Below are 13435 nucleotides of genomic sequence, written 5' to 3'. Positions count from 1 at the left end.
GAGCTTTTCCAAAACACTGCATGAAAAGCCTCCGGGCATCGTCGAGTGCTTCCAAACGATACACTTCCAATCTGTGTTTTCAAATGTGGACTTAAATTACCATCCTCCCAAAAAGCACCAGGAGTTCTTTAAACAGTCGTTTAATGAGTGCAGATATCAATTTGTTTCCCGTGATGGATATCTCATTTTTGAATGAGACTCTTTTAAATTATTCAGCGAGGAGATAATGAGCAGACATCCCACACAAGGCCACGAAAACAACTCGCACGAGCCCGGCAGCCATCGCACGGCCGGTAATGACGCCGCGTTACACGAGAGCTGGAAGAGTTGAAAAGGTGACTCGGCCACGGTTCACTCGTCCGGCTCGCTTTGAAATGAGCGGCGGGGTCAGACGTCACAGAGAAGGTCCGGTGTTCGCCGGAGCTCCGCCCGAGCCTCCACCTAACCTCTGGCTCACGGGGCTCACTGATCTTCAGGCTGGAGGGACTGAACGCAGCGTCGCAGCAGATACGAGGAGCAGGACGACGTGCGGAGCGACGGAGAGACGCATCGAGAGGAAAACAACGACCTCAGTGAAGCCGTTCATCGAACTGTCTGCAGCTGGAGGGCCAAAATGCTGATTTATTCTATTTTAAATGAAATATTTTCGGAGGTTTGGCTGTTGGTGCAACGAAATAAGCAGTTTTTACGCAGCGTTCAAGCCTTTCATTCACCTGCCAGGTGTTACTGGAAAACGCTGCAGTTTTCTCTATTTTCTGAATGAAATAAAACAGATTTAAACTCCCAGACTGATCAATAACAGGTCTGCAACGAATGATTTTCACTCGATTAATCTGCCATTTATTTTCTCTTTCAGTCTACAAATAAAGAACAACTCTGCTCTGCTGAGCACGTCGTTCACCGCCGGTCACTTATACCCACGTTTAATCCTTAATACTCATTTCAAGCAGATTTGTGTCTCATAAGATTAAACATGTGTCTTCCCTCAGACACCCGACCCTGCATCCAAAACATGCACGCACACGCACGCACGCACAACAAAGCAGATTTCCTGTTTTAATCATAAATCAGTTTATAAAACTGACGGTCATGTGACAGTGATCAGACTGACCGCTGCCACTTCCTGATTGAAAAACTACGAAAAAATAGAAGCTCTCGCCAGATCAGTTTAACATACACTGGACATGTATGTTTGAGTGTGTGTGTGTGTGTGTGTGTGTGTGTGTGTGTGTGGTCTATATCTGTGTTTGCCGTTTCTATCCGTGTGCTTGTGTCTCTACTCCACAGCCAGTCCACGGGCAGAGCTGCTGTGTCTGCAGCGCTGCAGTTAACCATCTGCGGCCTCATCAACGCTTGTCACAGCTCCTTGGTATCAGAGCTCCTGGCGATCGTCCATCTGTCTGTCCGACTTCTGCCACAGCTGATCAGCGTCTCTGCCGTGACCCCCGCTGCTTTTGTTCTGCTCTCCGGGTGCTTCCTGGTGCGGGTGTCATGGTGATCTGGTGTTCAGCACCTGGACAGTCTTGCGGCCGTAGTGCCAGTAGCTGTAGCCCGTCGCCGCCGTCGTCACCGCTGTTACATACCTGCAATGTAATCACATGATGCAATAGTGTCTGATTGGGCGAATGGGTTTATTTTAAATACCAACAGCATCATTTTTCCACGGCAGCAAGTTATTGTTGTGCTATGTGAGGACGTCTTAATCATCCTCCAGTGGGCTAATCGCAGCTGATTAATTAACTCAAGTACTGAGTCGTTCAACCTGAACTCAAAGATGTGACTTTTACGACCCCCCGTGGAGGCATCAGGAAAGATGAAGCGACACGCCGTTAAATGAAAAAGAGAACAAGTGTTTCCAAACTTTATTATTCAAATTAGTATTTATTGGTACGATTAATAACTAATTTTTAACTGCGTCTTTTAAACAGATTTATACGTTTCTAAATTGTGTTTTGGAATCAGCCGCAGAAAAAGTTTATCATCATTACGACAGCAAACTTAAACTACATTCAGCGATTAAAGGAAAAAAATTCAGGTGACTGCTGCTGCTGCAGAAATACGGGCAGTCTGCTGGATTTGTCCAAAAATGTAGGTTACTGTGACACAATATGTTGTTTGTCCTGAGTCGGATCTCTACTCCGACTCACGCGGAGTTGTGGATTGAAATGAGTCAGCGCACTTAACCCGAACACTCCGCTGGAACAAACAGCATTTATGTGCTTGACAGAGACGCGTTGGAAAGCCCTCTGCACGATAAACATGTTCATAACCACTCGACTGGAAAGGAGGAGAAGGACAACGTGGACACGAGAGTCAAGAGGGTGAGAGCTGCATGTGTGCAGACAGTGTGAGAGTGGGGGGTTTACCATAAGCACTGCAGCAGGACGCTGTCTGTATACTGGAAGACTGGAGCAGCCAGAGACGCTGCAACCAGAAAGAGCTGGATGGCTGTGTTCACCTAACGAGCAAACACAGAAAGAAATGAAAAACACAGTCAGAATAAAAATCTATCACCTTCCTCTCCAACAAATGAAGTTTGGCTCGTGATTTTTCCAGAACCTGTTGAGCGTGACACACGAGCCGAGGCTGCGTGCAAGAACAAAACAACACTTTTTGGCAGCTTAAAAACAAAAATCGCTACACCTGCCAGCAACCACGATTGTACTCTGCATCGTCGAAAGTGTCAAAGGAATTAAGTCTGTGGAGGAGCCATGAGTCAATACTCTGACAGTGAATCTTAACTTTAACAGATTTCTGTATCAGCTACAAAGGTCCCGGCTCGCTGTGGACTCAGATCGTAAAGGAGTGACTTCACAGCGTCTCATCTGCCGGTTTACAAGCTCGTATGTTTGCATGTGCAGTGAAAATCAGACCTGCAGTAAAATGTCATAAACTGGAGATTTGACATTTGCATGACAATCCTGAGAGTCCTCAGAGTCCTCTACATGCACAACCATCAACTCTTCATCAAAATGACAACAATGTGGGGAAAACATGAACAAGAAGCTACTGTCTGTGCAGATTCTGTAAAACACTGTGCCAGATTATAAATGTGTGGACGAGCTGACTGTCGTGCAAGAGCCAGAAAATACAGAAATAACACAAAATAATCCCACAGACTCTTTATGTTCTGCTATTTCAGGCTCGAGTGCTGCTAAATCTCCACTTTACGACAGCTACATACAAAATGTTCAAAGTCCAGTGTGCAGTGAGAGTGGGTGGTGAGTGGGTGGTGTGTGTGTGTGTGTGTGTGTGTGTGTGTGTGTGTGTGTGTGTCACCTTGCTGAAGAGCGTGGGCTTGAGCTGTGCTGTGGTGTAGCAGGGGTTAAAAAACTTACTAAGGGTAACCTGGAGGAGAAAGAGGGAGAGATTGTAAAGTGCATTCATTTCCTTGCTCTGCTGTCGCGCTCGTTGTAATAGAGTTCATGACTGTTACTGCGTGCTTGTGACAGATGTTGCACTGAATACTGCACTGAATACTGCACCCTACAGTCTCAGTATTCAAATACTCACCGGTGGAGGTACAGTCTTGTATCTGACCCAGAAGACGGCAGCTATCAAACCGATGTCTCTGGAAATCACCAGAGCCGTCAGCGGAGCTAAAGCAGGACAAACAACACAGTGAGTGATCCTGTAACACTGCACCGCCACCGCCGCCACTCAAAGTACAGAGTCCAGTACCTGGTATAAGTCCCGCATAGGTGAGACTGACGTACAAAATACTGATGAGGATCTTATCAGCCAGTGGGTCGAGAGCGCTGCCCAGCGCCGACTTCTGAGTGGGCCACGTCCTGGCAATGTAACCGTCCAGCTGAGCGAGAGAGACAGAGACGAAGACGTTTCACGAAACGCTTTAAAGGTGCGGAGAAGCAAGTTTTAATATCCGTGACTGACAGTGACATCACCCATCAGGCCGCCTCATGCTGGACGTGTGCTAAACGTCAGAATTCACCACCCTTAAAGAAATTTCAGGGTCATCTTGGTTATTGTGGAGCCATGTTGCCCACTAGCAGCGAGACGGTTAGCATGTCCTCTTCTTAGCTGCCATCCTGATCTACTGATCATGTCTGGACTGTCCTGATTATTATCAAACATGTTTAATTAACATGGGTTTGGAGACTCTCTTGTAAAGGGCAGATTTATGAAGAGTCGGGACAGAGATCAGAACAAATGAGTTCTATTTTTAAACAATAGAAGATGAAATAGAAGGTAGAACTTTGCAGTTCTCAATAAAAACAGACTGATCTCAGCACTGCAGTGTGTGTGTGTGTGTGCATGCGTCTGTACCACATGTGTTTCAGTGAGTAAGCGTCTGTGTTACCAGGTCAGTCGCTCCAGCCAGCACAAACAGAGCGAGGCTGAGGTGAAAGTGCTGCTGGACGATCAGATGACCCAGAAACGGAGCCAGCACGATCCGACACACACACAAAAAGTTGGGGATTGTCCACGGGTTCTCATACTGCGGAAAAACACATCAGAAAACACGTTAGCGACGCAGCAACATCAAGGTCAACAGAGGTAAATCAGCCTGAACCTGCTCCAGCAACACGTCCAGGCTCGGTATCAATGTGTGAAGCACCCACGTCAGACAGCAGCCTACTTCTCATGAGTGGTTCTGACTTGATGAATCACTGAAGGATGTTTTCCCTCATCTTTACCAAAAATTAAGATTAATGAAGAATTTCCAAATTTGCTGGGTTGAGAACCATAACGAAGGAACAAAATAATATTAATAAGTTGTAAAAATCAATTACTTTTGGATTTTTACAAACTATGACACAGTTTCTAACATTAGCTGTCACATGAGCTAATACCAGCTAACGTGTCTAGATGTATGGACAGTACAGGTTTGTGCTACTTTTCTTAAGTAAATCCATTTAATAAATAAACAGTAAATCTACTTTATACTTCGTTATAGTTGGGAAGTTCATACTCTGTTCTGTTCATACTCAACTCCATGATCTGATATAACATATAATCATATTCCAGTGACTGGACATGAATACTTTTAGATACTCTGACACGAGAAAAAGTCTGATTAAAAATGTGTAACAGAGTATTTTACAGTCTGAAGACTTCCATCACACACAGGAGCTATCTGTACACACGTCAGACAGGTGTGTGTGTGTGTGTAAGGTCACACGCTTCACATTCCTCCACATCGCTGTCCCTCAGTCAGACCGCTGTGGACTCACCAGCTCTTTGAACTTGAACAGACCCTGTCCCGGTACCGGTCTGACTTCATTCCGGTCCGCCGCCGGAGGGCTGTCCGGTTTCTCCTCCGTCTTTCCGGTACATAGCCCGCGAGCTGAGGGCAGCAGCAAAGACCGGAAGCTGGCCGCTGACCTCTCGTGACCGCCCCGGTACACGGGAAGCCCGGTTCCGTGCGCGTGCCAAGGTGTCGCTTTCACCTGCTGGAGGATCCCGCTCCAGCACGCGACACGACCGTCCGTCCCGTTGAGACTGAAGAGCCACGAGCTGCTAACCGGAGACTGTTTCAGCCTCGAGTGCTCCGTGACAGGTGTGTGCCTGTGCCGCCATGACGCAGGCTCTAGGCGGCACACACCTCGCGCGGACGCCAAACAGCGAACATTTGCTGCGTTGCGGCAAAGCGGCGCGGAAATCCTCCTAAAACACATCATCATCTTCACGAAGCCTCCGTTACCGACCTGCTGGTCTCGTGCTGTCCGTCCTCGTTTTCATGATTAAAGTTCAGACTCTGACGGTCAGAGCCGACGGAGCCACAGCTCGAGACAGCAGGCTGCCATGTTGCCGTAAACTGATACAGCGCTGCCGTCGTAAAATCTCCAGTGAGCCTTTCCTTTACAGGGCTTTTATTTTGAAAACAAGTGATATTGTGATTCGGCTAAGTCACAAATTGTAAATCAGCAAAGAGAAACGCGTCGGAGGAAAGTCTCTAAAATAGCTTTGATTGTAACAATCACACCGTAATCAACAGTTTTTAGAGCTTTGTTATAAAATAGAAATATTTTGTTTATTGCGATATTTTATTTTGAAATGAGTCGCATGTTTTATTCATTGGCAATTTTTTTTGTGATTGTACAAAAAACAGAATGCTTATAGGAAAATAGAAAAAAAATATTTACCAAATGTTTAATATCGACTAATAAAGTGCAAAACATACAAAAGGAAACCAGCTGTTTGGGCGATGATACAGAGAACTTCAGGACAACCTGGAGGACATCATGTCCTCTCTCACACGCTGGGTCATTGTCAACGACGACCTCACTCACGAACTGTAAAAATACACAAAAGCATGTACTCTGATGTGTACCTGACTATTATGGTAAATTAGTCTAAAACCCAGATATTTCTATTTTAATTCTGAAATATTATATCTTTATTAAGAAAACTGTATCTGTGACACTTCAAATCCTTGAAGACACTAATGGGACACTAATGACATTTGTTTTTGTGTCGACACCAAATCAAGTGTTTAAAGCTTTGTGTGTGTGTGGATGAATGCATACAATGTCAGCAGAGGTGTGTGTGTGTTTGTGTGTGTGTGCTGGAGTCAGTTGAGCTTCGTTCCTCTTTTTAGCAGGAAGTCGGTGCTCATTCAGGAAACTGTGGTCGCTGTAAGGTTGCAGAGAGATGCTCTGTGTATTTCAGTAGTTACGAGATCTGTCCGGTCTTTGTCAGCTGTTGTGGTTGTTTTCGTCTGCTGGTTGGCGGTTTGGTGGCAGCGGTCTGGTTGATGGGTTCACCATCAGGTTTCTCTTCTCTACAGAGAGACCTGTCCAGTCATCACTGACCTCACGCTGAGGTCTGCAGGACGGAGCAGGTGTGTCTTCTGAGTCCGTTGCGGTCGTCAGCGATCAGACGGTCTGCAGCTGATACAGCTTGGGTCCTTTCTTCAGCAGGAAACCCTGTTCATTCAGGGAGCTCACCAGACCTTCAAAATCCATCACCTGGAGGGAATCAACCAAGGGACAAATGATCCTGCACGCATACAGTGGCTCTGTTCTTAACGCAGCATCATGTGTTTAACGCTGACTCACTGCTTTAATCGTAGTTTGTGCTGAGAAAAGACCTTCAGCCTTCACAAATCTCACCTTTCTATTATGCAGCTCTTCATGCAATTCCACTTTAAGGTTTTGAGCACTGACTTCTACTGCATTCTGTTTTTGAGCAGTAAACACCCAAACACTGTTTCTCAGGTAGACCCTTGAATAATGTGGTGTCTTGACTTCATCCATATTTCTATTTCAGCATCGTAACAACAGTTTTACAGCTGATCTGGGGCCCTCTTGAGCTCTGCTTCATTTCCAAAAACTGCCTATACGACAGTCTCAGTTAACGATCGCTTCAGTCGCCAATTTCTCACAGACGGGGAGTGAAAAACACACAAAGGTGTTTGTGCCTTTCACGTATGTAAATCTGACCCCGTGCTAACTGTTTTTATCCAGTACACGAGCATGTCAGTGCATCTGCATGCTTTCACCTTGATGTTCAGTGTGGCGGCCACAGATCGAAGCATCTGGAGGTCAAACTGCTTCTGATTGGTCCTCTGGGCGTGCAGGTGCAGCGCGTTGACCAGCCGCTTTGCAGCGCTGCGCTGGCTCATGCCTGACCCAAGCTGAGAGCGCTCAAAGTCCAGATTGCCCAGACCATCTGAGTAAGTGTCAGCCAGACTGCAAGACAAAACCACACACACACACACACACACACACACACACACACACACACACAGAGGGAGAAACAGATTTACATCTCAGGGCAGTATATTCAAAACAGCACAACAAAGACAGTATTTTAATTTCCTTACTTCATGTCATCAGTTATCAGTTTTGTAACGGTTTTACAGAGTATACTGCTCATATTTAAAGAAATGCACCTGTGCTTCATGATCTCCACCACATCGTCAGCATCACTCTTGGTGGCGGTCTCTCTGAGGTCCAGTCTTGCTCGTGCCTGCACAAAAACACAACCACACAAGTTGTTAGACAGAGTTTGGCTGTAGCCTGAAACTAGATGTTATCTTGTGGTAATCATCACACGCTGCTGATGGGTGAACACACCAAACACACAGAAACCTACCTCAGTGAGTCGAATTAAAGACTCGAGCTGTCGGGTGGTGATGGGTGTGGAATCAGCAGAGTGCGCCTGAGCTCTCAGCGACAGGTAGAAGTCCTGAATGGTCTTTGCAGCTTCAGCAGAGAGCGAGGGACGGACATACTGACGGGCGTAGCTGATATACTTCCTTAACAAACATGCTGGAATGGGGTCTATGGTTTCTCCTGCAGGGATCTTGACACAGATACACACATACTGCATGAACGCAACTGATTTTTGACGGATACCGCTGCACCTCAAGAAGTACGGTTCATTTTTCACCTGCAAGCGTTCAGACAGCGGCATGTCCAAGTGATCCAGCAGGATGGACGTCTCTGATTCACTGTTGGTCCTGGTAACGACGGCGCTGCTGGTTCTGCCTCTTCCTGCCCTGTTTGCCATGACGTGCTCTGACAGGTGGCGGTCATGCGACTCATCTGGGATGTCCAGGAGGAGGAAGACGACGTCGAATCGAGAGAGAAGAGCCGAGCCCATTCTAAAGAGAAGAACGCACGCCTGTAAATACGAGTCGGTCACCTGTGTGTTGATTTCACATGCTAGTTGCAGCCCTCGTATCCGCCAGCTGTCACTACGAAAACACCCTTCATTTACTGATTATCTTAACTTACTTCAGATTTTCAGAGACAGTCTTGCCTCTGTTGTAATGTCCTCCAATGGGGTTTGCAGCGGCTATGACTGACGTCCTGGCAGGCAGAGAGGAAACTATTCCAGCCTTAGCCAGACTCACAGACTGCTGCTCCATGGCCTCCAGCAGAGCCTGCTGCTGGTTGCCCAACTTATCGAACTCATCGATGCAGCAAACGCCTAAAGAGAACAGACAGAGAATAAAAGGAAAATAAGGACAGGAGAAGAAGAGGTAGAGAGAGGAAAATGAGAGAAGCAGGAGTGAGCGATGGGGTGAAGAAAACGTGAGTTTTCTATGCATTTTTACACATTTTAGCCCCAACAGGCAGTGAGTTTTTCCAAATTTCTAGTGTGTCTTTTCAGAGTTGGACACAATAACACAAAACCTACTTCAAACTCATACTTACATACCATAATGAATCAATACATCTGATGCCACACAGACACAAACCCACTCTGAACGAGCGTTTCGACTCTCTTTCCTACCTTGGTCAGCCAGCACCAACGCTCCAGCCTCCAGAGCATAATCCCCTGTTCCTGCGTCTCGGGATAAATTCACTGTTAGTCCTGATAAACAAACAAACAAACAAACAAACAAACAAACAAACAAATCAATAAATATCAAATTTCCAACTTGATTATGTTGTAACAAATGTGAACACCTGCTCAGAGTACAGTCACTGCCTGCATATCGAACAGACTTCAGGCAGAGTAGTGCTTTCAGATAACGTACCTGTGGTGCTCGCGCTGTTGCCACAAACATAGATTCCTCTGGGAGCCACATTACACACAGCCTGCACACAGAGCACACGTGAAGATGTCAGAATTAACTCCTCATTTCTACACTAAAACTGGTTCTGGACCAACACGTCACGTAACGATCTCGATACAGGATGGTGTTGGAAAGTGTTGACAGCTAACTTGACAAAAAAGGTAAGACATTGTCAATTATATGGAAGTGCTTTGGACATCTCAAAGGCCACGTTGAACAGATGAAGAGGTCAACTCTGACAGAGTTCTGTGTTACCTGTAACATCTGGCTCTTTCCCAGTCCAGGGTCTCCCACCATGAGGATGTGTGGGTCTCCTCTAACTGGGACGGTGTTCTTGCCAATGTGTTTCTGCCTCCCTCCAAACAATGCCAGGGCGAGAGCAGCTTTCACCAGCTGCAGACACACAGGAGTACAGAGTGATGGGCTGGAAGATGACGCCCTCTTTACGAGGTGTGAACAGCGTTGGTGCATCCAAGCAAATCGTACTGAAGCATCACTTTGTGACCTGTGATGAAAATGCTGTTGGTGGACTCGGTCTTGTCTCTTAACTCACCAGGTGGCCATAGATGACAGGACACAAAGAGCTGAAAGAGGCAAGAGGATGAGAGTGTTAGATATCTTGGTGTGAGTTGACAGCAGTGTGTTAAAACAGGACTGAAAGGGCTGATAGTCACCACCTGCAGTCGCAGCCCTCTGGGGCGGGCTGAATGCTTATTATGGAACACAAAACAAAACTGCAGGATGAATGAAAAACGGCAAAGCAAACTCCAAGATCATCAACACGAGTTGGGGCTAAACATGTCAGCAGTGAACATGTGAACAAGCATCTTACTGTACGATAAGTCTCAGCAGGTCAGGCTGTGACTGGATCTCCTGGATGGCATAAAGCTCCTTCAGACTGAACTCCTCCCCTCCAGAATGATCCTCAAGAGACCCTCTTGACCCCTGACCCGACTTGGAGTGCTGACCTACACATGAAGGAGTAACACCTTACTGCTGGGTAACATTAAAAAAATAGAACTGCTGCACAAAACCCCTCAAGCTTTGGTACCTTTAGTATGACTGACGGAGGTGGCTTCAAGGTAGAGGAGGAACATACACTGATCCTTGTTCCCTCTGGAAGTACCTGCGTGGAAATAATAAGTGTGAGTTTGTGGGTTTGTACTATATGTACAGATACAGTTATTCGATTTTTACATATCAGCAGCTCCCAGTAAAAGACAAAACCTGATGTGTGCATGTTTCAGTGAGCTCATACCATCGTTGGTGACTCTGACTATCCCTGTCACAGTCACTGTGTCTCCAGGGACGCAGCTGTCACAGAGGTCAGAGGTCAGGTGACACTCGACAGTGCGTGGGATTCGTCCAGTCTCCCTCTGCTCCCCGCCCATCAGCTCCTGCACCCTGAAGCAGCATCAAGACTCATTTCAAATGAAGCACGGAAATGGATTCTCACAATATTCCACTCTTTAGTAGAGATGACCGACTAGAACATTTTATAACAGCTGACAGAACTTTGCTTTTTCTGTATTGAATTTTGCCCTTTTCATGTCAGCAGCCCTCTTAGCGCCCAAATCTAAATGGTGCCTCCTCTTATGATCTGAGAGCTTAACTTCAAAACATCTTTCTCCGATCACTGCTGAAGCCAAAACATCACACTCTCTCTAGCCCTCAACTAACAACTGCAACAAGGATTTCAATCAGCCACGTGTTGCCATGATACACTCACTTTATGATCTGCCAGTCTACAGTGTGAGTAAGAGGAGAACTCCGGCTGGGGGCGAAGGAACGACTGCGACAGTCAGGTTGGATACACTACGTGGTAAAAGACACACACACACACACACACATATACACACATTAAAATGACAAAGTTAATGTATAATTCTAAATAATGATGTCAAAGATATTACAGTACAGAGAAGATGTTGCAGGAGAAATGTTGTGTGTGTGTGTGTGTGTGTGTGTGTGTGTGTGTGCATACCTTGGTAGGTGTAGCGTATTTCCCATGCTGCAGTGGCAGAGACTGTGTGTGTGAGCAGCTCAGACAGCTGAAGGCCATCCTGGTGCACAGAGGTTTGATGTTGCTCACTCTGACCACGGTGCCCCTCACACACACCAGCCGCCCAAACAGACTGGCACGCAACGTCCGCAGTGGAGTCAGCGGTTCGTAGTTATACAGCCTGTGAAAGATTTACACAAATAACATCGTCGTCGTTCGTGATCAGCTGTAAATCAAATCACTGACGGCGGCTCGCTGCGTGCATTACCGCGCGCTAATGTGAGGGATGTTGATGATTGGTGCTGTGACAGGAAGCTCCTCCTCCTGCAGCTCAGCAGCCTGATTCTCCAAATCAATAGTCAATACCTGAAAAACACACACACATACAGTATGTACTCTCTGTCTGTGTGTGTGTGTGTGTGTGTATGTGTGTGTGTGTGTGTGTCTGTGTGTGTGTGTGTACCTGGTGAATAGCCACTCCCAAACAGTTGAGTATCACCTCAGGCTGCTCCTTCACCTCTGTGGTCAGATTAGGAAGAGCTTTACGCACAGTTTGGTCTCCTGTCAAGTCTGCATAATCCACCAGAACACTGCCCTGACGCTCGATCTCATCCTGCACACACACACAAATCCACCTTTTAAGTGAAGGAAAGCAGACAGACGACACGATGACCCTGAAAGTCATTTCATTAAACAGAAACACAAGCAGAGAGACAGACTGACCTTGTCATACAGGTGAATCTTAGAAGTGAAATATTTCTCAAACACTTTGATCTTTGCCATACTCGGTGAGTTCTCTATGAAGCCTGCACATAAAAAGACACATCAAGACAAACACATCAGACAGCCCGCGTCCACAGTACGCATTATCATCACGTGAGACTATAAACTGACATGTACCTTCAGAGAAGTACAGTGTCCATCCTTTGTACGGACACATCATATCCAGAGTAGCCTGACAAAGGACTGAAGAGACAGACAGACGGTTTGGATTGCAAATGAAGACATAATGTTGTAGCTTTAATGCACAATTTAATTTTCATTAGACAAAATGTTGTAAAAGCATTTGATGCTAATATTTCATTTGTCTTCAGCTCATGCAAAATTAAACATTTTGTCCAACATTTATGATAATGCAGCCCCAAAAAAAGCTCCTTACTTAAGAAGGTGCCTGCAAACATAAATAGATCTTTTAAAAAAACTAAATTATTTTTGCAGATTTATTTATACAAAAACACATCATTTCCCCAATTTCTTCAAAATTAATTACTGGACATGTAAAATGGAAAAGCAAATGGGACTCACCTCTCTGATGGTTTCCTGATCCTCCGCCTCCTCCAACACCACCTCCACCTCTCCACCCTCCTCCTCCTGTGGCCCGCCCTGAACCTCTTCCTCCACCTGTTGATCCTCCTCCTCCTCCTCTCCATGGTCTACCCCTCCATCCTCCTCCTCCACCACCTCCTCCTCCTCTCCATCCTCCCCTGCCTCCTCTCCATCCTCCTCCACCTCCTCTCCATCCTCCTCCACCTCCTCTCCATCCACCACTACCACCACCTCCTCCTCCACCTCCTCTCCATCCTCCTCCACCTCCTCTCCATCCACCACTACCACCACCTCCTCCTCCGCCTCCTCTCCCACCCCTCCATGAGCCTCTCCTGGATTCCTGTCCACTCATTAGTTTCCTAAAACAGAGGAAGAACTAGTGACGGTGACAGCACAGAGCAAAACAGACACTTTCCTTTCTTACAGTATTTTAGTCAAACATGTACCAGCTTCATGTATGTTATAGTACATCAGATCCACAAGCACAATGGCTGCTATTCCAGACTCCATTTAAAAAACACGTAATTTAGTGACAATGCAAATGGCAGCCAACACGTCAACAAACTGGATGAAACCCTTTAAAGAAAACTTACAAATACGAAACATTAGACATT

At 46.3% G+C, this 13435-nt stretch overlaps 2 protein-coding genes across 3 annotated transcripts; both read right to left on the bottom strand.

Annotated features, from left to right (window-relative positions):
• Window positions 1–757: 757 nt before the first annotated feature.
• crls1 (cardiolipin synthase 1) lies at window positions 758–5784 on the bottom strand. 2 transcript variants are annotated; one of them, XM_076743747.1, is made up of 8 exons: window positions 5494–5760; window positions 5196–5463; window positions 4322–4459; window positions 3682–3811; window positions 3514–3599; window positions 3280–3348; window positions 2367–2458; window positions 822–1583 (listed from the first exon to the last, which is right to left on the bottom strand). In XM_076743747.1, exons 1-8 carry the CDS (start codon window positions 5643–5645, stop codon window positions 1490–1492), a joined length of 1029 nt encoding a protein of 342 aa, XP_076599862.1. In that variant the 5' UTR covers window positions 5646–5760; the 3' UTR covers window positions 822–1489. The 2 variants fall into 2 exon arrangements, with proteins under 2 accessions (XP_076599861.1, XP_076599862.1); XM_076743746.1 differs by having other exon boundaries at window positions 758–1583; window positions 5196–5784.
• Window positions 5785–6006: 222 nt separating this feature from the next.
• Window positions 6007–12923, bottom strand: mcm8 (minichromosome maintenance 8 homologous recombination repair factor). The gene is made up of 20 exons (XM_076743745.1): window positions 12801–12923; window positions 12396–12461; window positions 12219–12301; window positions 11959–12108; window positions 11764–11861; window positions 11478–11676; window positions 11223–11308; window positions 10752–10897; window positions 10545–10619; window positions 10326–10461; window positions 10047–10077; window positions 9749–9886; window positions 9455–9515; window positions 9208–9288; window positions 8706–8901; window positions 8359–8572; window positions 8062–8271; window positions 7859–7935; window positions 7466–7655; window positions 6007–6932 (listed from the first exon to the last, which is right to left on the bottom strand). Exons 2-20 carry the CDS (start codon window positions 12436–12438, stop codon window positions 6840–6842), a joined length of 2307 nt encoding a protein of 768 aa, XP_076599860.1. The 5' UTR covers window positions 12439–12461; window positions 12801–12923; the 3' UTR covers window positions 6007–6839.
• Window positions 12924–13435: the final 512 nt, after the last annotated feature.

The sequence above is a fragment of the Chaetodon auriga genome, chromosome 11, assembly GCF_051107435.1.
Source record: "Chaetodon auriga isolate fChaAug3 chromosome 11, fChaAug3.hap1, whole genome shotgun sequence".
Taxonomy (NCBI): domain Eukaryota; kingdom Metazoa; phylum Chordata; class Actinopteri; order Chaetodontiformes; family Chaetodontidae; genus Chaetodon; species Chaetodon auriga.
This window is presented reverse-complemented; position numbering and strand designations above follow the sequence as displayed.